This window comes from Xenopus laevis, chromosome 1S (assembly GCF_017654675.1).
Source record: "Xenopus laevis strain J_2021 chromosome 1S, Xenopus_laevis_v10.1, whole genome shotgun sequence".
In the NCBI taxonomy this organism is placed as follows: Eukaryota; Metazoa; Chordata; class Amphibia; order Anura; family Pipidae; genus Xenopus; species Xenopus laevis.
Window position 1 is genome coordinate 195735591 of NC_054372.1, and position 26694 is coordinate 195762284.

Consider the following 26694-nt stretch of genomic DNA (forward strand, 5'->3'; position numbering starts at 1 on the left):
CCTATCTAGTGCTACCAATCCCTATTTCTGTAGGGAAATGAGAGAGAGCAGACAGTAACCCTTCCAACACTTTCCTCTTGTCTCTATATATTAGATCCCTATCTAGTGCTACCAATCCCTATTTCTGTAGGGAAATGAGAGAGAGCAGACAGTAACCCTTCCAACACTTTCCTCTTGTCTCTATATATTAGGTACCTATCTAGTGCTACCAATCCCTATTTCTGTAGGGAAATGAGAGAGATCAGACAGTAACCCTTCCAACACTTTCCTCTTGTCTCTATATATTAGGTCCCTATCTAGTGCTACCAATCCCTATTTCTGTAGGGAAATGAGAGAGAGCAGTCAGTAACCCTTCCAACACTTTCCTCTTGTCTCTATATATTAGGTACCTATCTAGTGTTACCAATCCCTATTTCTGTAGGGAAATGAGAGAGAGCAGGCAGTAACCCTTCCAACACTTTCCTCTTGTCTCTCTATATATTAGGTACCTATCTAGTGCTACCAATCCCTATTTCTGTAGGGAAATGAGAGAGAGCAGACAGTAACCCTTCCAACACTTTCCTCTTGTCTCTATATATTAGGTACCTATCTAGTGCTACCAATCCCTATTTCTGTAGGGAAATGAGAGAGAGCAGGCAGTAACCCAACACTCTCCTCTTGTCTTGATCCCTTGCTCTCATCTTTACTTTATCCCAGTGTTTCACTCTATCAATATAAATCATTCTGAAAGTAGCAGCCAGCACCCGTGTCACTCGCTAGCCTTTTATGGGGGGGGGGGCTGGAATCTGAAACCTTGTGATGACTCCCCGCATTGTGGTAGCTACTGTTCCATCTGTGTAATGCAAGATAGATTGTCAGCTACAGCAGTGCATCAAGGGCTCAGACACTTCTGCTTTTTCAATGCCTCATTTCCCCTGTTCTCTCTTTGCTGCTTACGTTTTTCCTTTCTCTTTCATCAAAATAAATGAAACAATTGAATTATAAAGTGCTATTAATATAACAACTGGCGTGTTGTCCTCATATTGGCCTCTTCTGTTCTCATGGCGTTGACATTGCGTCTGCGGGGAAAAGGTTTATTCATCATTTGCCATAAAAAAACAACTTAGACTCCCATGAATGGGGACGTTCAACAAAAACAGCAGTTGGAAGCTTAAAAACAAACCCACATCTCACAGTGGTTGTGGATGTTTTGTAGAAAAGGTAAAAAAGGTTTTCACTAATTTCAGGGCAGGGTGCCACAAGAAATAAAGGTTGTGGTATTTGTTTTACTTTGCACATTCCCACATGGGTTGAGGTCTTTGAGCTTTAGAATATACCTCAGAATTAGAATGCTCTTACCCATACAGGTATAGTAGTCATCCGTTGTGATGATAGGTGCTCACTAATAGGTCCCAAGCCTGCAACCGGTGGCGGTTGCAAAGCAGTGTGCAAATTTTATTTAGCCTTCCAAAATGTAAGGCAGACAAAGTTTCGGACCACACTGGGCCCTTTTTCAAGCCAGGCTTGAAAAAGGGCCCAATATTAAAAATTAAACGAGCACTCCGTTGTCATCCGTGTGGGTTAAAAGTTAACTTCTTTCCAATCTTGTTAAAAACATCAAATCCCTGATGCGTTTCGTATCAACAGATACGTAGTCATAGGGGTAGTCAGATTGTCTTTGAGCTTTAGAATAGACCAGCCTTTCCAATGGTCAACGCTGAGCTTTCAGATGTACAAGCCAAAAATTAGCAGATCCCATGGGTGTAAGTGCAAAGTGCAAGGTTCTTAAGGGGCACATTTTGTCAATGGTCCCTTATAGCTTTAAAGTAGTGATGGGCGAATTTGTCCGGTTTCTCTTCTCTGAAAAATTCACTAATTTCCCATGACAATTCCGACGCCGGTGACAATTTGACATGCATTAAAGTCAATGGGCGTGTGTTTAATTGTCGCCGGCGTCGAAAAAATTAATTCGCCCATCACTACTTTAAAGAGGACTGTTGTATGAGCACCTAGGTACAGGAATAATCCTACCTTGGCTGTGACCCCCAAACTGTTTGATAATCATGATGACTTCTCCACTGCCCAACCTTACCCATTCTTGAGAATGACAAAGGCCTTTTAGAGATTTGTCCTCGTCTTTTTTCTGTCTCCACTGCCCAGCCTTGGCATATTCATGAGAATGTTACATTCAGATGTAAACAGAGTTGAGGAGCAACACAATCATGCATGAAGTTCCTGGGGTATCTAATAAGATTTGTGATTGGCTATTGGACTAACAGCCTACTGGAGACTTTCTTTGGCAGTACACCTGGTTTTTCTGCAATGAAAACTTGCCTACAAAAACAAAAATAAGCACCTGCTTTGGGGCCACTGGGAGCAACATCCAAAGGGTTGATTAACAACATGTTGCCCCTCCCCAACCACTGTTTGGGAATCACTGCTACAGATTTGTCCTCATTTTTATTTCTATCTCCACTGCCCAGCCTTAACCCCTTTGTAAGAATGACTAGGGCATTTTATAGATTGGTCCTGATGTTCACTTCCATCTTGTTGACCTCAAGGCTTTGGAGAAACACTAGACTCATTGCAAAAATCCTTGTGCCACACCACTAGCAGAAGTTTAAAACCAAAGGTGAAAAAAAATCTGTCACGGTCGGCACCCTACACCAGAACAGAAGCCAAGCACCCTGGTCTCGGCTCGACTTCACCAGTTAAGTGACCGCCCTTGGCCTCGGGAGGAGCCCTCAGCTTACTCAGATGCCACCTGAACTTCACGAGAGGTGCAAGGTGTAAATTCTGGCAGGCAATGGGGCATGACTGTTTACAAGGATACTGGAAGATAGGAAGCCACCAGAAACAGGCAGGCCGGGCAGAGGATGCGGCGTGGACCCCGCTGCCGCTAGACAACCAGGGTAAGTTCCTTACAAAATCACACAAAGCAGAAAAATACATTAAAGTAAAATTCTAAGACTAGCTTCCCCTTTAATACGTCCATGAATACTTGCTGCATCACATCGCTGCTTCCTTGTTTAGCATGATAAAAGAAAGCTAGATTAGATTAAACCCAACCAGCTAATTCCCCTGCAAATGCACATTGATCCCAATGACTTCAGTCGATGACTCAGCATAGAGGATTTTTACAAGATTCTTACCTAAGAAGCAGAAATATGACATGACATTCTACCCCTCCTCCTCCCGCCTCGCTGATTCACTGTATTATGGGAAGGGGCCTGCAGGATATTTATTCTGTACAAAGGATGACAGATGCCATAAACTCTACAAAAAGCCACAGAAAGCATTAGTGTATGATTTCAGTGCTGCATTGTGATTCAGCTCTCAGCAATGTGAGTCCTTAGGGAATAAGCCTTTACTTTAGCTGAAGGAGATCTATAGATTGCTGAAGAGTTCCTGAGATACCCAGGGCCACAAAGCTGAGGCTCCCACGAAGCCATGAGGGGCCTCAAAGCCCAAAATACTCATAATAAGGAGGATTCAGATGGAAACACAGTGCTCTGGTCTGGCAATATTACCAGATTTCTGAAAGGGTCTTACCCCATCAGTGTCACCATGATGCCATCCCAACCCTTCAGTGACAATACTATGATAAACTCTGCTTGGGTATCCCTCACACAGTGGGTGTCTGTTCCAGCCTATCAGGATCTCAGAATGGGTGTTAAAGGATTATATCTACTATCCCTATATCATACCCTCTTGAGTCCCTATAGTCGGGAAGGGGTTTCTTGAGAAACTGTCCCACTCTACACTCCACTTGATGGAGCACGAAGCTGCTCTTGCCAAGTCTTTTAGTCTGTCTCACAACTGCTAGAACTGTAGTTGTGACATTTAGGAATTGCCTGCTACTATCTGAAGCCATCATTCATGGAGGCCCATTCCCCAACTGCCTCTAAACTGTTCAGCCTATTTAAGGGTCCTGGTTACTCCTTGCTGAGGACTATCTGTTTTTGGACCTCCAGCATTTTCACTCCCTCCTTGAAGTGGAACCCAAAGAGACAGAACCATGAGTCTCCTCTCCTTTTAGAGACTAGGGGCCAGAAAATACTCACATCACCCCTGGTCAATGGAAATACCCTCCTCCCCAGGCCATAGTCTACAATTACTTACAGTAGGTATGGTTAACTCTTTCATATCACCTACATTTGTATCAATTATCTTGATCTTATCTGTTGGCACTCCCTTCTATTCATCTTCCAGTGTATTATCTACATTACTGCCTGTATGACCCCTTTCATAACCCTTTTCCTGCTTTATTTACCTTTCTCCAATTAAAAGCAGCCATGTGCTATATTATTTCAGAGATGGCACTGGCTAAGTCCTTTCTCATCCAATAACTGCCAATATAAAGGATGTTCGATTATGCAGTTTTTGTGGGTTTAAGAGTCCCCAGATCAAATAAATACTATGCAAATACTTGGAGAGAGAGAGTCAACAGTTAATAATCTTCTGTCATTTCCGGAATTGGTGATGCCCAGGTGTATCGTTTGCTCATTCATCTCTGCCTCAGTCATCAGCACCAGGTTGTTATAGAAACCAGTTGTGACAGTTGTTCAAGAAACATCACTAATGACTGATAAAACGAGCTCGGGAGGAAAAGTAATGAGTGAACGCTCGGCAATGGAAAGTGGAGGAGATTCTTGTTTATTTATCCTTTCAACTGCTGTACCTCGCTGAAAAGAGGTCAGAATTCTGTCTGCTAGAAATAATAAGCATTAAAGGAATTCTTTTCATTTCTAACTAACAAAGACACTTGGATACGGTAGGATCATCAACCGATCATGCCGTAGAAATCAGTATTTAGGAGGGTGCAAGTGAAGCTGACTGCCAGGCTACACCAGGCCATGCAGAGCAGCACCTCTAAGCAAAAGCAGAATTTCTATGAATGGTCTCTGGGAAGGGCATAGACCAAAGGTCCCCAGCTTTTTTTACCCGTGAGCAGTCAAGTGTAAAAAGAGTTGGGGAACAACACAAGCATGACCAAAAGTCCCTGTTGATTCAAATAAGGGCTGTGATTTGCTTTTTGGTAGCCCCTGTGATGACTGGCAGGCTACAGGAGACTCTTTTTGTCAGTACAGCTAGTTTTTATGCAACCAAAACTTGCATCCAAGTCAGAAATTCAAAAATAAGCACCTGCTTAAAGGCTACTAGGAGCAACATCAAAGGGGTTGGTGAGCAACATGTTGAGAATCAATGGCATAGACAATTGCTATGAATGGTTCAACTATTCAGTTATTGAAGAACTGCAACCTCCCTTCTTCTGCAGTGCCAGAGATGTGGATGGAAGTCAGTCAACAAAAACTTTGAAGCACATCTTGGATGGTCCTGTTTTTACCCTAGTCCTCATTAACAGAAAGAAGAGCAGTGATGCAAAGTGCATGTCCTAATACCAATGGCTCAGGGGTGCATAAGTATAGGAAAACAGAATGAGTGTTAAATCTAGTTGTTACTGGGACTTATAGCTATAGATGTTAGGTTCTCCACACATTTTGAAATTGTTTTTGAGTCAATATGTCCATGGGACCCTTTAGGTTTTATCCCCCATCACCATCACCCCCCCAGAAGCAGCATTCTCAGCTGTATTACTACACTCTTGTATAGATCTATCCATTGCAGAGAACGTAATGAGCAAGGTGCAATTTAGAGCACAATTGCCATGTTTTTTTTCTCTCGGAATTCAAGAGTCATTGTGGTCGCAAAGGTCAATGAACTTATGAAATATTTTTGATGTCTGTCTTGTGTCATTTGTGGTATTTGCTGGTGTCAGTTCTGGTGTTTGGCAACTGACCTTTGTGTCCTATTCATTTGATGCAAAAATTAACTTGAGGTCAAAAGATAAAAGAATTTATTGGATTCTGAACTCACAAAGAGGTAGAACCCCAAACGAAGAAATCACAACATTTTTATAAACTTGGGAACCTATGAAATAAGAACTTACTGGCATAAACGGGCGTTACCATTGCAAGAGCTTAGAGATATCTTTTCACAACACAAAAAAACAAAGAACTACTCAAATAACCAATGGGATGGTTCTTTCTCAAGGTCAAGGTAGTACAACAAGGCTAACTTGAGAAAATAATCCATCCAAGTCATGGGGAGGGGCTCCCGGGGGAAACTTTTATTCATTCACAAACTGAACTGCGCCGACACAAGGGGCTAAGAGAACCCTGGAACTACATCTGGTCTGGAGTTGGCAGTAGGTCCAGGGTTTCCAGGAGTCAATAGGTGCAGAAGTGTTTAGTTTGAAACCAAAGCCAAGAAGAACTGAGCAGCACTGAGCACAAATATACTACAGCTAACCGGGCCCCCCCTGCAAAAAAATCTTCAGGGGCTCCGGCTTAGCTGCACGCACGCACGTACACCTGCATGCGCATACACGCATCCGCTGACCTCCTTCAGCGCTCGCACATCTCCTGTCCCTTCGGAAAGCCTCAGATCCGCCCCGCCGCTAAATTACTTGTGGCGGTCGCCGCACACAGTGTGCAAGGAATTTCAGTTCAGCAGACCCCTTGGTCCGGGCCCCTCTGTCCCCCGGGCCCCCGGCAACCGCGGAGTCTGCTGTAGTAGTTACGCCACTGAGCATGTCCTCTTCTCTTTCTTTCCCTCACTGGTCTCCATAAGCTCCAATTCTTCATTTTTTCAGTGGTGAAGTAACATGGGCTCTTCATATAATGCTTTTTTTCTAAATAGTCTCAATATAAGGGAATAAGGTAATTTGGAATATATTTAGTTGACAGCCTGTGACCATATAAAGGCACAAGCTGCAGGTCAAGGGCATATTTCTACAACTCATTATAAGATGTAAATTTTATATATATATATATATATATATATATATACAATACACAAAAGCCATGAATATCTTGTAAATTATATCCTTATAAACGGTGACTAGTGATGTCATCAGTTACAAACGGTGAGTATTGATGTCATCAGTTATAAACGGTGAGTATTGATGTCATCAGTTATAAACGGTGAGTTTTGATGTCATTTCTGTCACATGACTCACTAAACCTTGTGTATTATAATAAATAAAGTACCCCTAGTTGTAAAATATAAGGATATTAGAAGTAACCATGTATAAAAGCACTCGACCTTCAGCCTCGTAATTTTATATGGTCACGTGACGTATTATATACTTATATTTTACAATAGGGGGTACTTTAGTCACTATATTAAAATCCTGTGTTGTAAGCTAGCTTGTCTTTATAATTTACTGTATGAATTTCAATGATAAATCAGCTTTATGCAGGCATTTATAATGTGGACAAAAGTGCCTCATGTGCCAAAAATCACAAGGCAGAATTCCCTACATGCAGCGCTTTATTGACTGTGTATTGTCCATGAACAATTTTCTGTTCAACAGCCAGACATTTGCTTTACATGAATGCCTTTTACCTTTCATGACAGGTAGATTTTGGTCAGAAAATGCTTGTTTTGATAAACAACATGCTGTGTATGCCATAAGCCTGCAAGACTTTAACTGCCAGCAGAGAAGATAGAGAAGGAGATACGGCTGCACTTACAGGGTTAAGCCAAGTGAAGGGAGACTACTATCAGCCACTTGTGAGTCATAAAACCTGCCTCGGAAGTGTTCAGGCACCTCAGGTGTTATGGAGGCATCCAGATGTAATAAACATGCAGAAAATAAATGCACACAGATGCCAAACTGGCTATTTTATAAAAATACATTTAATTTAAAGACTAGCTCCTTTCAAAAAGGATTGAGATAGACTGGTCAACTGTATAGATTTTTTTTATAACTGCTCAGTCTCCTTGTATTTACTCTTTACGGGTTCCCCAGGGTTTCTTTGCAGAGTCCAAAGCACTCGGGTCATTATGAAGGCCGATTAGAGTAAACTTCAGGGAAAAGACTTATATGCTGGTCTACGTAATCTTGGATATAAAACCATAAAACTGAATGTCTGGTATGTCAGTGTTTTCATACGCCCAGATTCTTTTTATTAGATATAAGTGCCCTGAATTAATTTTGGCCAAGAAAGGGTGAGGGATTTAGGGTCACCACTTGTTTTGGCTTTGCCGGATTTGAACTGAACTGTTTGGCTTTTCTAAGGCCTATAGGGATTTCAACTATCTCTTCAGCCTTGTGAAACCCGAACAATTAACTGCCCAATAAATGAAGAAAAAAAATATTTTGGAAAGAGAAAGCAAATCGATCATTAAAGGGATCCTGTCATCGGAAAACATGTTTTTTTCAAAACACATCAGTTAATAGTGCTGCTCCAGCAGAATTCTGCACTGAAATCCATTTCTCAAAAGAGCAAACAGATTTTTTTATATTCAATTTTGAAATCTAACATGGGGCTAGACATTTTGTCAATTTCCCAGCAGCCTTGAGAAGGAAAAACAGCAGCCTGCCACAAAGCATTTCTCTCCTAAAGTGCAGGCACAAGTCACATGACTTGGGGCAGCTGGGAAATTAACAATATGTCTAGCCCCATGTCAGATTTCAAAATTGAATATAAAAAAATCTGTTTGCTCTTTTGAGAAATGGATTTCAGTGCAGAATTCTGTTGGAGCAGCATTATTAACTGATTCATTTTGAAATTTTTTTTTTCCCATGACAGTATCCCTTTAAATTAGCATTGCTGTATTTCAGAGCTATCAGGATAACTGATTTCCATACGATGGATCCCATATCTTTAATAGAAGGGTAGGACTTCTCAGGCAAAATATAGAAAGATTTAGATTTAAAAAAATTCATGGTTTTGAATAGGACATGGTTTCCAAAGAGCTGCTGGTTTAAAAATTAAAAATTGACAGAAATCCAGCCAATTGCATCTAAGTGATTCAATACCCTGACCCAGTGTCATAACCCAACCAGAACCTTTGTGTCCACCTATGATGTCATTGTACCCACCCCCTGCCTCTTTGTTCTGATTTAGCCGCTGGCAAAAAAAGTTCAAATAAAGTGCAGTCATAGAGGGTGTGGTGGTTTTATAGGACATGTGTGATACACTGTTACAGCAGAGTTTTTTGCTCTGCACACATTGGGGCCTGAAGGTCAGTAGTTGCGGAACAAGGAGGAAGCAATCAGTTCAAATGAGTTCATAGTAACAATAGGGTTAGGCAAAAGGACAATCAAAGTCCAGGCAAAGGGGTCAATCCAGGCAGCAAGGTTCAATATCCGAATAACAGGCCGAAGTCAAAACAGAAATCCAACAAGAACAGCTATAAGTCACACTCAGGAACTCAAAGAGAAGAACCTATATTTGGGCAAAGTCTGTTTGTTTTTGGCATCTTTTATAGGCCTACATTGGCGCCAAACAAACGTGATGGCGTGATGACATCATGACGCTGCGTCTAGACATTGCGACGCTTGATGCTGCCTCCATTGTGACACGCTGGCATCAAGCCATCTTGGAGAGGACCGGAACTAGAGCAGAGACCAACCCGGTCAGTATTCCCTACACTTGAACTGACAGTTGGCCTAGAAATTATTAGTCATGGGTGAATCTGACCTGTTTCACTTCTTCAGAAATTCGTAAAAAACGGTGACAATTTGCTGAAATGCATCGAAGTTTCTGCGCGCCAAATTGTGCGCCAAATTTTCAACTTGTGACAATTTTTTTTGCCTATTACAGTCTATGGGCATCATTTTTGTGGCTAAACTTGGCAAAACATTTAGCTCCTCACTTGAGATAATCCATTGCCCCCCCCTGTTTTCTATTCCCCAACTCTGATACCTAGAGCGATGCCGTTCTTTCCTGCTCTGGATAATCTGATTCCAATATGTAATTGCTTTAACAATTTGGATATGCCAGCTATTGAACATCCCAGGGAAATGTGTGGCAATTTCCTGCAGAACAGCAGTTAAAATAATTGATGAGTACATACCGAATCCCTAGTGGGGGGAAGGATTCTGCTTTTAGCTCGGTAGCGTCAGCATTGCGTCAGTTTAGGTATCAGCAGTGTCTGCACAGACTGTTCCTGGGCGTGACTTTGTGCTGTGCACGAGCGAAAACCAATCCTGGGTCTTACACCACAAAGCCAGCCGTGCAGATGAGTCTACTGCAGAGCCCCAGCATATTGTGTCATGGGAAAGTAGGTTTCCAGTTCAAACGCTGAAATAGACCCTGGCTGGGGGGGAGTTAAATATGACATTTGCCTCTTTGCTAATGATAATACTTTCATAAAAAACTGGTTGTTATCTTGGGAAACAACCTACAATGTTTGCTGCGGAGTCTGTGAATGATATGGCAATAACATGAAGGTTATGTAACGTAGCTTGTCCTTTTTTAATCCCCTTTACCCAACACGGAGCAGCTACTGTCTCGAAATAAAAAAAGAATATGTTTTTGTGCAAACGTGTGTCAATGTAAAATGTGTGTTAAAGGTACTCACCCCTTGTCTTTGCTGTGTCTAGCCAAGTAGAAAGGGTTAAATGGCACAGAAGTGGATGGGTATATTCATACAACTTACCTCGTGTGTATTAGTATTACTATTACAGGTATGGGACCTGTTATCCACAATTCTCGGGACCTGGGGGTTTCCGGATAACAGATCTTTCCATAATTTGGATCTTCATACCTTAAGTCTACTAGAAAATCGTGTAAACATGAAATAACCCCGATAGGCTGGTTTCGCTTCCAGTAAGGATTTATTATACTGTATCTTAGTTGGGATCCAGTCTCAGAACCTGGGGTTTTCCGGACAAAGGATCGTTCCGTAATTTGGATCTTCATACCTTAAGTCTACTAGAAAATCATGTAAACATGAAATAAACCCGATAGGCTGGTTTTGATTCCAAAAATGTATATCTTAGTTGGGATCAAGTACAAGCTACTGTTTTATTATTACACAGAAAAAGGAAATCATTCTTCAAAATTTGGATTATTTAAATATAGTTGAGTCTATGGGAGGCAGCCTTTCCATAATTCAGAGCTTTCCAGATAATGGATTCCATACTTTTACTTGATACAGGGGTTGAACGTTATAGAACCATATTTTTTTGAGGTCGCGTTACTTGCTTTATGTATTGGAAATGTAGGGGTTAATTGACCACAACTATATGTGTATCTCACTATAAATCTCTGCATGAAGGATCAATGATGCTTGTATGTGCATTCATTCCTATTTTTACAGCCCTTTTATTTATATTATGAAGCTTACAGGGGGTTAAATATCCCAGATATTGTCTTATCCTTCAGTGCTGGAAATGCAGGGGTTAATTGATTCAAATCAGAGCATCTAGCCGTAAAACCTTTTCTGTACAATGCATGGTAGTGTTAAATGACACTGCACAGGATATATGTGCGGGAGTGTTGTCATACAGATTTACCTTTGTGGCGAAACAAAGAGGGTTAAAAGGTACAAAGCAAGGGAAATCACTTTTAAATTTTACAAATCTCAGGAGGCATCGCAAGGGTTAAAGCCTTTATATAGCATGCAGCCTGTGTTTCACTAGCAGCTTTCAGCACCCTGGACAGCAGCCTACAGTTAATTTAGGACCCTGCAGACAGCGAGTGCTCGTGCACAGCATGAAGAGAACGCCCACCAGGCTGCCCAGCTACACAGTCAGTAAGGATACAGGCTAGGGATGGGCTGGAGGTGAGCTGCAGCCATTAGCAAACACAACTCCCATCATCAGGAAAGCAAAATACAGCGGCTGATTATTTTCACAACTGGCTTTATCTGAAGCTACGGAGCATCATCTGGCAGAGAGGACAGGAGCAGCTGAGATCTCCTTCAGCACCTTGGACAGCACAAGCCGGAAAAATGGCTCCAGTCACAAGCAGCAGAGATGCTTTTGGTAAGCAAGTTCCTATCTAAAGTTTAGGGCATTTTAAGGTACCCTGCATGTGATGTTGTGCGGAAGTGTTCGGTGAATGAAATAATGACGGAGTATCGGGGTATGATTCCATTCTGTGCTTGAGCAAACTCTACTGCCTGTTTGTTCTTATTTGCTGTGAAATCTGACCTACGTAGTATATATTGCAAGAAACTTGTAGGCTCTGATACCCGTTACCTGTACACATATTATAAAATACGCCACAGCCGGAGCGGTGGTGGTGGAGCCTCCGAGTCCTTCTTGGCATCTGTTTGGACGCTATATCTTTAACTTCCATGCTTTTATGATTGTTTTAAGAGGTGGAAGTGAGTTTGCAGCCCGGGGGGCATCGTTCCAGTAAAGTAGATTGTTCAACTCGAATGTCCCCAGGGTAAGATATCCATTTGAGACTTGAGATACAATCATTTTCCCCATATCGGGGGGAAGTTTTGGACAATCTATATTAAGCAAAATAACCGCGGCTTGAGCCGTGCCTTATTTATTTGCATAACTGCACTCCTGGAGATGCACAGATGTATCTGCTTCATTGAATTTCTTGAATTATTCAAAGGGATTTTGTTGTTATTCCTTGGTCTCTCGGGGGCTGTTGGCAGTGCATTTGGAGATGATTCATGGCTTAGCAGACATAATGCTTCCTAGTCCAACCTGACGTCATGCGACAGGGAATATTAAAAATAGATTTGCTCAGCATGAGGAGTGTCACATCTGGAAACGTGTATCCAATGGCTCCTCTCTCCATTAGATCTGGATGCTGTTGTAAAAAGAATATTCTTCATGGCTGCACATTTTTTATGTGAAAGAGTAATTTGGCCTGTGTGTGTGTTTTTCTTTTTTAGAGTTGAGCCTTTACAATGTAATATACAGTGCATTCATGAATGGGCTCACTAAATCAATCCTACTTGTGCTTTCAGCATTATACTTGTGTGTAATCCTCACATAACTGAATACACTGCCTCATCACTTGTGCCAATATAACTATAGAATTCTATAGCCTCTCCTTCTGTAATTCATGTTACTTCTATGCCAAGCTTTAGATGCCTACTTATGCAGCCCTCCGCCCTTGTGCTAATTTATGCAGTCAATTAGATCACAGAACAAGCACCACCCTGCACACTGTGCAATTTCTTGTTTGCACTGAATTACAAATGGTGTGACCCATACAAAAGTCTAGAAGACACAATGATGGGTTTTGCATGACTTAAAAATCCATTTATTTATACAATTCAATTTATTATGTATTTCCCAGTATTTTATTACAGGTATGGGACCTGTTATCCAGAATGCTTGGGACCTGGGGTATTCTGGATAAGGGGTCTTTCCATAATTTGGATTTCCATACCTTAAGTCTATTAGAGAATTAAGGGGCAGATTTATCAAAGGTCGAAGTGAAAATTCGAAATTCAATCTAATTTTTGTGTGCGTCGACTAGGGAATAGTCCAAATTCGATTCGAATTTGAAAAAAAATCGGAAATTAGAATTGCGAAATTTATCATGTACTGTTTCCTTAAAATTTGACTTCGACCATTCACCACCTAAAACCTGTCGAATTGCTGTTTTAGCGTATGGGTGACCTACTAGAACCTATTTGGAGTCAATTGGTGGACTTTGAAAAATCAAAGGTTTTTTTTGGGAAATACGCAATTACTTCAAATGTACAATTCGAATTAGATCCGAAACTGACCCAATCGATCGAAAACAGACCTATTCACCCAAAAAACCTTAGATTTAATTTTGGTTGGTCTTTTTGAATTCGAGTTTCGAAGTTTTTGATAGATCTGCCCCTAAATAAATCCAATAGGCTGGTTTTGCTTCCACTAAGGATTAATTATGTCTTAGTTGGGATCAAGTAAAAGCTACTGTTTTTTAAAAACTTGAATTACTTAATTTCAATGGAGTCTATGGGAGATGGCCTTTCCGTAATTCGGAGCTTTATGGATAACGGTTACCTGTTTACAGTATGTTTCTCAAAAAGCACAAATGAAGACAAAAGATTCCAGGACCAACTGCATTTAACTGCATTTCTGGCATAAATATATATATATATATATATATATATATATATATATATATATATATATATATATATATATATATATATATATATATATAGACTCTCACTTATAGATACATTCCCTCCAATCTATTTTAACCAGGGTTACTCACATATTAAAGAGCAGCATTTTAAACAACACTATTCCATCTAAATGAAGAAAAGTATAAAAGTTGTAGTACAGATGAGAAACAGGCTAGCCATTCCAAAATATAACTGTAGGTGGCATACAATGTACAATCCTCCTTGTCTCTGACAATGACATCTACTGTATGTCTATATAATCTCTAGCCAACTGTATTTTTTGAGTGCATTTAGAGTGTAAGCTCTTCTGAAAATGTTCTCTGGGGTTTACACCCATCCATAATAAATATTGCCAAACAAGGCATTCTTTCTTATTGCTGTTACAGTTCCCTACACTTCAAGGAATACATATTAAGGCATATTAACTGTTTGTTGTCTCTATTATTTTAGATGAAATTCCTTCAATGGTTGGACTTGTCAGCGGGTTTGGACTTGTTTTCACTGTGTCTTTGTTCTCGTGGATTTGTTGCCAGCGTAAATCAACCAAATCCAACACAACGCCTCCGTACAAGTTTGTCCATGTGTTAAAAGGTGTCAACATATACCCTGAAAGCTTAAACAGCAAAAAGAAATTCGGAGCAGATGAAAAAACTGAACTAGCTCCCAAGTCTCTCATCTCAAAGACTTCACTTCATCTTGATCTTGAAAAAAGGGACTTAAACGGAAATATTCCCAAAGCCAATAAAGTCAGAAGTTCTCCAGACCTTGAGGATTTTTCACAGCCTCAATTACCAGAAAAAGACAAAGATTCCATTTCTCCTGAGAGCGTCAAGTCCAACGCTTCTATATTATCCGTAGACAAGCAAGATAAACTAGGAACCCTCTTTTTCGCTGTAGAGTACAACTTTGAGAAAAAGGCATTTGTAGTGAACATCAAAGAAGCCAGATCCCTTCCGGCAATGGACGAACAATCCATGATGTCTGACCCATATATAAAAATGACCATCCTTCCTGAGAAGAAACACAAAGTTAAAACTAGAGTGCTCAGAAAGACTCTCGACCCAGCCTTTGACGAGACATTTACATTTTATGGAATTCCTTACAGCCAGGTCCAAGATTTGGTTCTTCACTTTATCATCTTAAGCTTTGACAGATTTTCCAGAGATGATGTCATTGGTGAAGTCTGCTTCCCACTCTTGGGAATTGACCTGTCTGATGGCAGAGTGCTAATGAACCGGGAAATCAATAAAAGAAATGTCCGGGTAACTCATTTCAAATGTCTTTATTATCACATTTGCTGATGTTTGCACAAATCTTTAGAAACGAAAAGAACTTTGTTTTCTGGTGTATGTGCCATGCTTTCAATTTTAGCAAAAATATTTTTTTAAAGTCTTGAAAATGTTTCTTGTCATGAAGCTATCCCTATTAGAATTAATTTTATTTTTACATTTATTGATGTTTGCATTTATCTTTAGAGATAAGAAAACGTATGTCTATATTTTAAATATCTAATTTTAAAAGCCTTAAAAAGTTATTCTTGTTGTTGGAGTCATGAAGTAATCGAAATGGATCACTATTGCAAGTAGGGGCAAATTTACTAAGGTTCAAATGATAAATTTGAATTCAAATTTTCTAAATTTTCTTTTGGTCAAAAACAATTTAGAATTTAAAACTACTACTACTACTACTGCTACTACTACTACTACTCGAATTTGAATTCAAATATAAGATTTATCACACCTCAACCCTTGAAACAGTTCTAATTCTATACTTCGATTCACATAACTTTCACATAACTTCAAAATTCAACCTTTTATCAAATTTAAGGGCATATTTATCAAAAACTTAATTGATGACGTTTGTGAGGTTTTTTTCTACTTCAGATAAAAAAAACTTGAATGCTTGCTTATTTATGAAAATACATACATGTAGAAAACTTGATTGAATACCATTGTGAAAAAAACCACAAATACAGTATCCTAAATTTTCAAGTTTAAAAGCTTTTAAAACAAGAATACCTCAAATTTTCCAAATTTATAGACTTTAACAACTCAAATTTGTGAGTTTACAAACTTGAAAATCTTGAATAAAAAATGTCTTGAATTTTGCCTAGAACAACTCCCATTGATTTCTATATGACTTCACCAGCTTGTAGATGCAAATTTTTGTACATTCTAGTTTTGTAGGTCTTTTTGCTTAATAAATTCAAGACCATGAGTTTTTGAAACTATAATTAGAATTTGTGAGTTTTTGTGCAAAAAAATTTGAATCATGGCAAAAATGCAAATTTGAACCTTGTTAAATTACCCCCTAAATTTAGAATTTAAATAGACTTTCAAAAAATAAAAAAGAGCTTTTAGTCCAATTATGAATTTTTGCTTTAATGATGAAAATGAATAAACATTATATTTTTTTTTCTATTTTTTGCAATTTTGACTTTAAATAAGCAGGAATGTTATATTTTTTATATTAATGTCATGTAGAGTGTTGGTATAAATAGTTTTTTTATGCTACTGTATTATTATGTATTTCTTTATATCCATCACCCTACCATTGACATTAATATTAAAATCAACAATGTTTTTTCTTGTTTGTCATTAGAAATCAGCAGGACGTGGAGAGCTGCTTATCTCTCTTTGCTACCAGTCAACAACAAATACTTTAACTGTTGTTGTGCTTAAGGCTCGGCATTTACCAAAAGTTGACGTATCAGGATTATCAGGTACTGTTTCATTCATTTAAATTATCTGAAATATGAAATATCCTTGGAATATATACATCAGGATTCTGTTCTATTTCTATTTTATTTTTGTTGTTACTTTGCTGTAGAAATCTAAATGATGGCTCCATATTGGACAGTACCTCCATGTTATCCATTTAGTAGTGGAGGATAAGACATCTGAGTGCAGTGGAGCCTATAAATGATCTAGAATTGGCAAATGGTAATAAATAATGATCATGATACAACAATGGCATGAATTAAAATATTGATCTCCATTTTTTACCTTACAAGAAACAGGAACATTGATCCACAACTTACATGTGGTTTAATAGGTTTAGATGATGATGGTCAATGTCAAAGATCTTAAACCTCTTTATCCACCAAATTTTTATTTTCCCCGCCTTTTTATACATACAGAGTTGTGAATGTGATCCACAGTTTTATATGTGCTGATATGTACAAACAGCATTATTGTAGAAGCCTACGTGTTTGTTTATGCTAAGGCAAGAGCATGGCCAAGACCTAAGTCCCACTAACCAATTACTAGATCACTAGATAAGCAGAACTGTCTTCTGCTTATCTACTACACCAGGCCAAGTAAAAATCTGAATGGGGCTGGAGGGCATCTTTCATTATATAAAATGCTTCACAAAAGCTACTATGACAATTTGAAGAACACAAATTAAAAAATGTATATTTAAACTATCTGAACATAGTTTAAAAGTGCATTCCACCTTTTCAAACTGTTCATTGGGAATTTTTAGAATGTTATAATGAGTTAGCAAAGCTGTAGAATGAAGTATGAAGTCAAGCTGACATAGTTACATAGTTACATAGTTAAATTGGGTTGAAAAAAGACAAAGTCCATCAAGTTCAACCCCTCCAAATGAAAACCCAGCCCCATACACACACCCCTCCCTACTTTTAATTAAAATTCTATATACCCATACCTATACTAACTATAGAGTTTAGTATCACAATAGCCTTTGATATTATGTCTGTCCAAAAAATCATCCAAGCCATTCTTAAAGGCATTAACTGAATCAGCCATCACAACATCACCCGGCAGTGCATTCCACAACCTCACTGTCCTGACTGTGAAGAACCCTCTACGTTGCTTCAAATGAAAGTTCTTTTCTTCTAGTCTAAAGGGGTGGCCTCTGGTACGGTGATCCACTTTATGGGTAAAAAGGTCCCCTGCTATTTGTCTATAATGTCCTCTAATGTACTTGTAAAGTGTAATCATGTCCCCTCACAAGCGCCTTTTTTCCAGAGAAAACAACCCCAACCTTAACAGTCTACCCTCATAATTTAAGTTTTCCGTCCCTCTAACCAATTTAGTTGCACTTAGTCTCTGCACTCTCTCCAGCTCATTTATATCCCTCTTAAGGACTGGAGTCCAAAACTGAACTGCATACTCCAGATGAGGCCTTACCAGGGACCTATAAAGAGGCATAATTATGTTTTCATCCCTTGAGTTAATGCCCTTTTTTATGCAAGACAGAACTTTATTTGCTTTAGTAGCCACAGAATGACACTGCCCAGAATTAGACAACTTGTTATCTACAAAGACCCCTAGATCCTTTTCATTTAAGGAAACTCCCAACACATTGCCATTTAGTGTATAACTTGCATTTATATTATTTTTGCCAAAGTGCATAACCTTCATTTATCAACATTGAACCTCATTTTCCAGTTTGCTGCCCAGTTTTCCAGTTTAGATAAATCACTGTGCAAAGTGGCAGCATCCTGCATGGAACCTATAGTTCTGCACAATTTAGTCTCATCTGCAAAAATAGAAACAGTACTTTCAATGGCCACCTCCAGGTCATTAATAAACAAGTTGAAAAGCAAGGGACCTAATACAGAGCCCTGCGGTACTCCACTAACAACACTGGTCCAATTAGAAAATGTTCCATTTACCACCACTCTTTGTAGTCTATCTTTTAGCCAGTTCTCTATCCAGGTACAAATACTATGTTCCAGGCCAACATTCCTTAATTTAACCAGTAACCTTTTGTGTGGCACTGTATCAAATGCTTTAGCAAAGTCTAAGTAAATCACATCCACTGCCTTAGTGTCATTTGACAACAAGGTTGCAGTAGTAAACCTGTTATTACTGTAGTGTATGACAATAAGTTAAACACGTCACATCACTTTTGTATATTTTGGTTCACCTTAAACCTTATAATATAAAGTTGGGGGCAGATTTATCAAGTCTCAAATTAAAAAATCTAATTTTTAAATTCGAATTTTGAGCTAATTTTAGTGTACTTCGACAAGGGAATAGTCCAAATTTGAAAAAAATCTGAAAATTCGAATATCAAAATTTTTCTCTTTAAAAATAAATCTTTTCGATTATTCACCATCTAAAACCTGCCGAATTGCTGTTTTAGCCTATGGGGGACCTCCTAGAACCCATTTGGAGTCATTTGGTGGACTTTGAAAAATATGATCCAAATTCAATTAGAATGATCTGATACAGCCTATTCACTCGAAGTTAAAAAACTACATTTTTTAAATAAATTTCAGTTGGTCTTTTTTTATTCAAATTTCAAGTTGATGAGAGTTTAAATAAACTCCCATCACCATGAAATTCAACCATTAATAAATCTGCCCCTTACTATTGTAGTCTGTATTTTTCAGTTTGCGTTGCAGGTGAAATAGATTTGAAATTAGAGTAGAGCAGGTAATAACTTTTAAATTTAAGACTATATTCAAAAAATTTCATAAAAAGGACAAACAAATTAGGAATCTCACCCAGGTCAAATATATTTTAACAAGGTACAACATTAAAGAATTATATTGTGTCTTTATTCCTCATATTTTTGTTTTAGCTCTTTTTGCATTGTGTTTTTAAATGTCTGTATGTTTTTGGGTTATGAGGTTATTGGTTCTCAGGTTTATGTCTTTCCATGCAGTTTTGGATTCATGTTAGTTGCATTATTGCACACCTTCCAGTTAATCAGAGCTTGCCATAGATAGTCTTAGGGAAACTTCATTAGAGCTGATGGGACGTTCCATTTCTGTACATGTAAGACAGTAATGTCACATGATCACAGATAGTGCAATCAAAATTTTGCTCACCACCTAGTGTATGACCTAGAGTAGAAGGTATTCATCTGTATTAGTTATACCAGGGGGCAGATTTATCAAGGGTCGAATTGAAAATCGAATTTTTACATTCGAATTTCAATCTAATTTTAGGGGCAGATTTATCAAGGGTTCGAATTTAGAATTTGAAAAACTTTGAAATTCGAATTGAAAAAGAACAATCGAAATTAAATTGATGTTTTTTTTTGGCCGAATAGGTCCATTTTTGATCAAATTCAAATCGTATGAATTGAAGTAATAGTGCATCGAATTGTACGATTTTAAGTTTTCCCCCCCAAAAAAACCTTTAATTTTTTTTGGAGTCCACCAATTGTCTCCAAGTAGGTTCTAGGAGGTCCCCCATAGGCTAAAACAGCAATTCGGCAGGTTTTAGATAGCAAATGGATGGTCGAAGTCAAATTTTTAAAGAGACAGTACATGATAAATTTTGAATTTTTGATTTTTTTTTCAAATTCAAATTTGGACTATTCCCTAGTCGAAGTACACAAAATATAGCTAGAAATTTGAATTTGTTTAAATTTGAATTTTCACTTCGACCTTTGATAAATCTGCCCTTAAGTTGACTTTTACTAGGGAATAGTCCAAATTAGATTTGAATTTGAAAAAAATTCAAAAAATATTGAAATTTATAATTTACTGTCTCTTTAAAAATTCAACTTTGATTATTCACCATCTAAAACCTGCCGAATTGCTGTTTTAGCCTATGGAGGTCCTCCTTTGGAGTCATTTGGCAGACTTTAAAAATCGAATATGATCCAAATTTGATACAAACGATTGAATACAGCCTATTCACTCTAATTTAAAAAAAATCTATATTTTTAATAAATTTCGGTTGGTCTTTTTTTATTTGAATTTCAAGTTGATGGGAGTTTAAAAAAAACCCATCCCATCACCTTGAAATTTGACTCTTGATAAATCTGCCCCCAGGTGTTAGGCCATAAGCTTACTTTTCTAACACACAACAACAGCAGACCCAGTTGTAAATAATGGACTGTAATGTTTTAACACTTGTCCTTGGTGAATTGTCATATTGGACACTTCTTAGATAAACATGAATGCTGTTTGAACACTACAAGCCATGTCCTCATTCTGTACAGTCTAAAAGAAACAATATGGTGATTTCCACCTAGAACCAAGAAACTAGGTTATAGTGGCCAAAATAGTAGAGTTTAGACAACAGCATTTTGAATCATAATAGATAAAAAGTGGAGTTTACAATTGGTATCACTTGCATAAAAGCAGATGGTTACTTAGTCAAGCTGTCTTTCCCTAATGATCACAGTGTCACCTTGAGTATCAGTTCTTGGCACAGCAACATTCACTGACTGGCAGCCTCCTATAACCAATAACTTCAAGTGCAGTGTGTTTCTAGGATTAAACTGATTGAAAAGCTTCATTAAGAAAAAGTACCTTTTGTCTTTGAGCTTCTTGCCCTAGAATTAATTTCCCAACCACGAGAGCCACCCCTTTCTCCTCCCTACTTTATGAAAACAGAATTTATTATTATAATATTTCATTTACTATTCTAAATCTATATTATAATAGAACATTAGTGTACCCATTTATAAATTACCTGTGAGGCAGTTAAATGAGGCGTAAGTATTTTTGTGGAAATTCAAGAATTGGAGATAAAAAAGGCAAAAGTTTATTTGATATGACTTCTGTGGATTCTGAACGCACAAAGAGCCACAACCACGAACAAAGAGTTCACAGGGGTTTTATAGATTTGGGAACATATGACATGACAACATATGCATATGATGTACAGGAGTGAAAGGGAGTTGCCGGTGGGAGAGAATAGACATATTGCTCCACAGCACAGAAAAACAAAGAACTGCTCTTTCAGCCAAACAGGCTGCTCTGCCTCAAGGTCAGGGTACTAGTGACCAAGACTAGCTTGAGAACAGAATCCATCCAAGTCAGGCGGGGCTCCCACTGAATTTCATTCTCTCTCAGTATGTTTTAGTTATTGTATCCCTTGCTACTTGAAATTACAGTTCCTAAATAGTGTTCACCAGGCATGAATTTGTGCAGAATTTCCGCATTTCGTAGCCGCCGAATAAATTTGCGAAACTGCTGCAAAAATTCACCCGCGTCAAAAATTTTTGGACGATGCATTGGAAAAGTAGCTCATGTCAAAACGGTTGACACACATTGACTTTAACGTTAGCGTAAAAATTTAAGCAAGTGTCAAAAAGTCAAAGTTTTTGCCATTTTCCGTGAAATTTGTGAATTTTCTGGCAAAACTGAACTAATTTGCCCATCACTATTCCTAAATTATTCAGCAATAGTAATATGTTGTGTACTTTTGTAAAATTCATTGAATTTCTAATTTTATAGCTTCCAAATGGTTTTATAGAATCTATAGCAATAAAAATGGCTTCAATTACAGGCCATATCATGCTCATATTGGATCCCCATATCAAATCAACTATATTTGACCACTATGCCCCTGATGTACAAGAAACAAACAGCAGGATACAATACAAGCAAAAGATAATTCACTGTCACAATTTTCAATTTTATTGGGGGGTCTTACAACTGGACTCCTTAGCTTGCTCTGTGTTTTTTGCTATGAAAAAAGCTTGTATGGAAAATATAAATGTAGTAAAAACTGAAATTATAAAATATTTTAACATCATAATCTGGTATGGTCACTCTTCAACAATAAACCAGATGTTGACTTTTTTTTTCAAGCAGATGTAAATATCTGATGTGTCCTCCATGCTTGTTATTCTGTGTGTGTTTGGGGAGGAGGGGTGGAGGTCTAAACCAAATGATTAATGGTTTATCTAATGTGCTTCTTGCTATCCTTTACATGCTATTATCTAAATCGATGACTTCAGCAGATCTATTGCTGTCCTCTAAGAAGGCTTTCAGACTTTCAAAGTATTTCCAATATGTGTATACGTTGTTTAGTTACCATAAAAGGAGTGTTGGATATGGTTTGGAGCATATTAAAAGGGGGGCCATATAGATGATTTATATTATGGGTTTTTTTTAAGCAGAAGTTTATCAATTAATGTAAAAGTAATTATTACTGGGATATTGTTTTTTTCAGAGACAGAAATAGAATTTTCATTTAAACTGGATCCTACCTCATTGGGTCTTTATAGAGATTGTAGGAGGAGAGGACGTTTGATTTGACTCCACCTTCTTTGTTCTTCATATCAGATGTGAGAACAGTAAGGGGCAGATTTATCAAGAGTCGAATTGAAAATTTGAATTTTTAAATTTGAATTTTGAATTTATTTTAGTGTAAGGCGACTAGGGAATAGTCCAATTTCAATTTGAGTTTAAAAAAAAATTGAAATTGAAATTTATCATGTACTGTCCCTTTAAGAATTCAAATGCAATTATTTACCATCTAAAACCTGCCAAATTGGTGTTTTAGCCTATGGGGGACCTCCTACAATCAATTTGGAGTCATTTGGTGGATTTTTTTTTAAATTTTGGTGAAAAACTCGAAATAGCGAAGTAGTGATAAAGTAGACTGCCCCATTTTGCTTAAATGTGCAAAACAACTGAAATGCATTTTTATCAAGTTTTCTCTTTTGTCAGATTAATTGAAGTCTATGGGTGTTTTTTCTTGAGCTGATGAATTGGAGTCAGTGGGAGTTTTATCGTCTTTTTTCTGACTCCATTAGAGTTAATGGTGTTTTCTTGTGCCAAAGGCATTTCAGTCAATGGGTGCTTTTCCTGGGGTTTTTTCCCCGCACCTAATAACAAAATCTTATAGTGCTGAAATGCAGATTTGCTAAAAAAATCTCATAGGGTGAACATGTGAGCCAGATAACAAAATTATTATGGTAATGTAATAACAGGTGCAACATTTTCCTTGATCTAATAAACCATAGAGCAACCAATCAGATTTATATTTTAAGTGCTATCTGTTATGGGTACTAGACCTGCACATTTGTTATACTGCCCAAATTAGAGGGTTGTAAATGTGGAAGATTGAAGTGATAAAGGTATTGAATTGCGTCAAGACTGCATCAGTTGTTATGCTAGTGGCCCAAGTGGTAAATATTCAAGATAGTTGGACATTATTCTCCACAGATATGGCATTAAAGGAAAAGTAACCCCAATAAATGTCTGAAGGGAAATGGGATGGTAGTTGGAAAGATAGGTTGGGTGAAGCACAGCCATGTTAAGATTAGACTTGACACTGGTTTATTGGAACAAAGACAGCAAAATTCTAGAAACCAGAAAACAGTTGAATATATGGAATAATGACAACAGTACAATATAAGTAATAAAAGGGGGCTTGGTTTGCATCTGATATGGAGAGCCTTCGTCAAGGTGATCATTGTGCTGATCATTGTACAAAATTTGTGTAGAGGAATAATCAGCATGGAATATTGAAAATATTGAATATAGAAAATAGAAAAGTTGAAATTGGCAATATTCAAAATGGAATATTTTATTTAGGATTTTCTAGGAATTGAAAATATCATGTTTTTTTATTGTTTGCTCTTGTAAATATACAAGATTCATCTATCTATATATCTTTGCTATAAATGATTCAATAGTTTTTTTATAAACCAGCAAATACAGTATGAGAGAGCTTATAGAATACCAAAAGTTTTTGTTACGTACACAAAAACCTTACTCTTCTAGATAAATGTGTTCCTTGCAATCAACAAATTACCTTTTCTTTCTTTTTAATTATATATTTCAGATCCGTATGTAAAAGTGAACCTTTATCATGCCAAGAAAAGAATTTCTAAAAAGAAAACTCATGTGAAGAAGTGCACCCCAAATGCAGTGTTCAATGAATTGTTTGTCTTTGACATTCCTTGTGAGGGCCTGGAAGATATAAGTGTTGAGTTCCTTGTCATGGATTCAGACAGAGGATCAAGAAATGAGGCTGTTGGTCGATTAATTCTGGGGTCTTCTGCGGATGGAACAGGTGGAGAGCACTGGAAAGAAATCTGTGAACATCCCAGGAGGCAAATTGCCAAGTGGCATATGTTGTGCGATGGTTAGCAATGAAATAGAAAAGAGCGGACCTTACCTGTTTCCATAAATTGTTTCATTTCTAGTGTAAAATAATTTAGAAAATGCTTGTAACTACATTTTGTTTTGTTTAACACATGGCTGATGTAGGAAGGAATAGCAGAAGAAAAAAAATGCAAACCAAAAAAGATTCAGTATGACAGAAATAGTGGGGGATGTTTGAAAAGTCTGAGAAACGTTGTAACCTTCCCAAAATATAGTGAAATCTATTGCACATGATTGATGTGGTCACTCCATATAAAACACAGCATGGACTATGACTTCAGAGATGAAAATGGTGTCCTTGGTATGGCGGAACTTTTCTCCCTGAGACCCAGCAGAGCTGTCTGTAGGAGGTTCAGTTTGTGGCTTCCCTGGCACATAGACAGTGAAAGTGTAGTCCTTTAGTTGGTGAAGTAATTTACCCAGCACCCTTAGGCTCTCATAAGGTGCTTGGAGTAGTACAACAACAGCAGCAACTGAAAGCCAATAGATATTTCCCAAGGGGCCCAACACTACTACAGATGACCTTGTTTCTGTGTTCCATTATCCTAGACATGATGAGATCTAATGAGACCACATGCTGGAGTCTAGGGAGCTTTGTGCATACTTTAACTCTGAAATGAAAGCCTGGACACCTGGAAAAACAATTGAAACTGATTAGCCCAAAGACTCACTGAGTAAAAGGAACACTTTTCATTTCACCTGCCATGCATTGATGTTCTTCTTGTGAATTATATGGAAAACAAATCTGCTGTTTGAATTTGTGATTTTCATAAGTGACAGACGTAGTAGATGAAGCACTAACACAGTATCAAAGGGCTTGGACTCACACATTTCTGGTTTGATAGATATACAGTATAACCCAGAGCGGTGCAGGAATCCAGTGCTTTGTAACCTTTGCATACAATACTCCCCCTTTCCAAAGAGAATCTATATGTCAGTAATCAAATGTAAATGATATATATTGTGAGCAATGCAATATGTCACCTAATACATGTATACATTGAGTTTGGTTTGCGGCATTCTAGCAACAGTGACAGAACAAATAGGAGCTAAATGCATCAAAAAAATGAATGAGCTGACTCATCTTCCCATATACCTACGTATGTTGTTGTTATGACAAAGCTGATGCTATTTATGGTGCATTAATGACACACCAGAGACATTGTAAAGTAACCACCAATTATTAAATGTCTGATTTGTTGGGTATGCTGGTGTATTACTAATCTTATCTTATTAGCCAATTTGCCAATTTATATGAAAGCAATTCATTAAAATGACATTTCATATTCTTTAGAGCATTTGCAAAAGTTTTTGCCCATCAAAAAGGCTACTTTTCTTTCTTTCTTTCTTTTTTTTTTTTTTTTAGCAAAAAACATGCACTAAAGTTGAATTTAATTGTGTTAACATTTTTATGAAAGTTCAGATGATTTACAAATAGAAACGTACTGAACATGAATTCTAGTTTACGGTGTGTAATTTATTTAAATGTTCTTCAAACAGTGCTACATATAGTCAAAAATGGGTCAACTTTAGGTCAGTACATAAAACTATGGTCTTAAAGTGGACCTATCACCTAGACATAAAACGCTGTATAATAAAAGTCTTTTTCAAATAAAAACATGACATCCAATTTTTTTTTAATTAAAGCATTCATAGCTGTTGTAAACATATTTAAAAATTTCAGCTGTCAATCAAATATTGCCTGCCCCTCCTCTATGCCTTAGGCATAGAGGCGGGGCAGACAATTACTTTCACTTTCCATTTAGCACTTACTAGATGTCACTGCTCTCCCCACATTCCCCCAGTTCTCTTTACCATTTCATTTAGTAGCCAGGGCATGGGGATGGACATCAGGTCCTCCATTCTGGTGCACAAAAAAAGATTTTGAGATGATACAAGGCCTGTCTTAATAACAGTGTCCACAAAATGGCTCCTGCCTTCTTGTTTTAATTATGAGCTCCCAGACTGAAGGAAAC

General features: G+C 37.8%; 1 protein-coding gene across 2 annotated transcripts in view; it reads left to right on the forward strand.

Annotated features, from left to right (window-relative positions):
• The window catches only part of syt4.S (synaptotagmin 4 S homeolog), a 40987-nt gene extending 14980 nt beyond the window's left edge, over positions 1–26007 (forward strand). The window contains exons 1-4 of one of the 2 annotated variants that reach the window (XM_018244619.2): positions 11538–11764; positions 14329–15140; positions 16480–16600; positions 24396–26007. In XM_018244619.2, the coding sequence (XP_018100108.1) occupies positions 11731–11764; positions 14329–15140; positions 16480–16600; positions 24396–24703 (1275 nt within the window). In that variant the 5' untranslated portion in view covers positions 11538–11730 and the 3' untranslated portion in view covers positions 24704–26007. Of the gene's footprint in view, positions 1–11537; positions 11765–14328; positions 15141–16479; positions 16601–24395 lie in introns of those variants that run through there. The other variant, XM_018244620.2, reaches the window with a different exon arrangement.
• Positions 26008–26694: the final 687 nt, after the last annotated feature.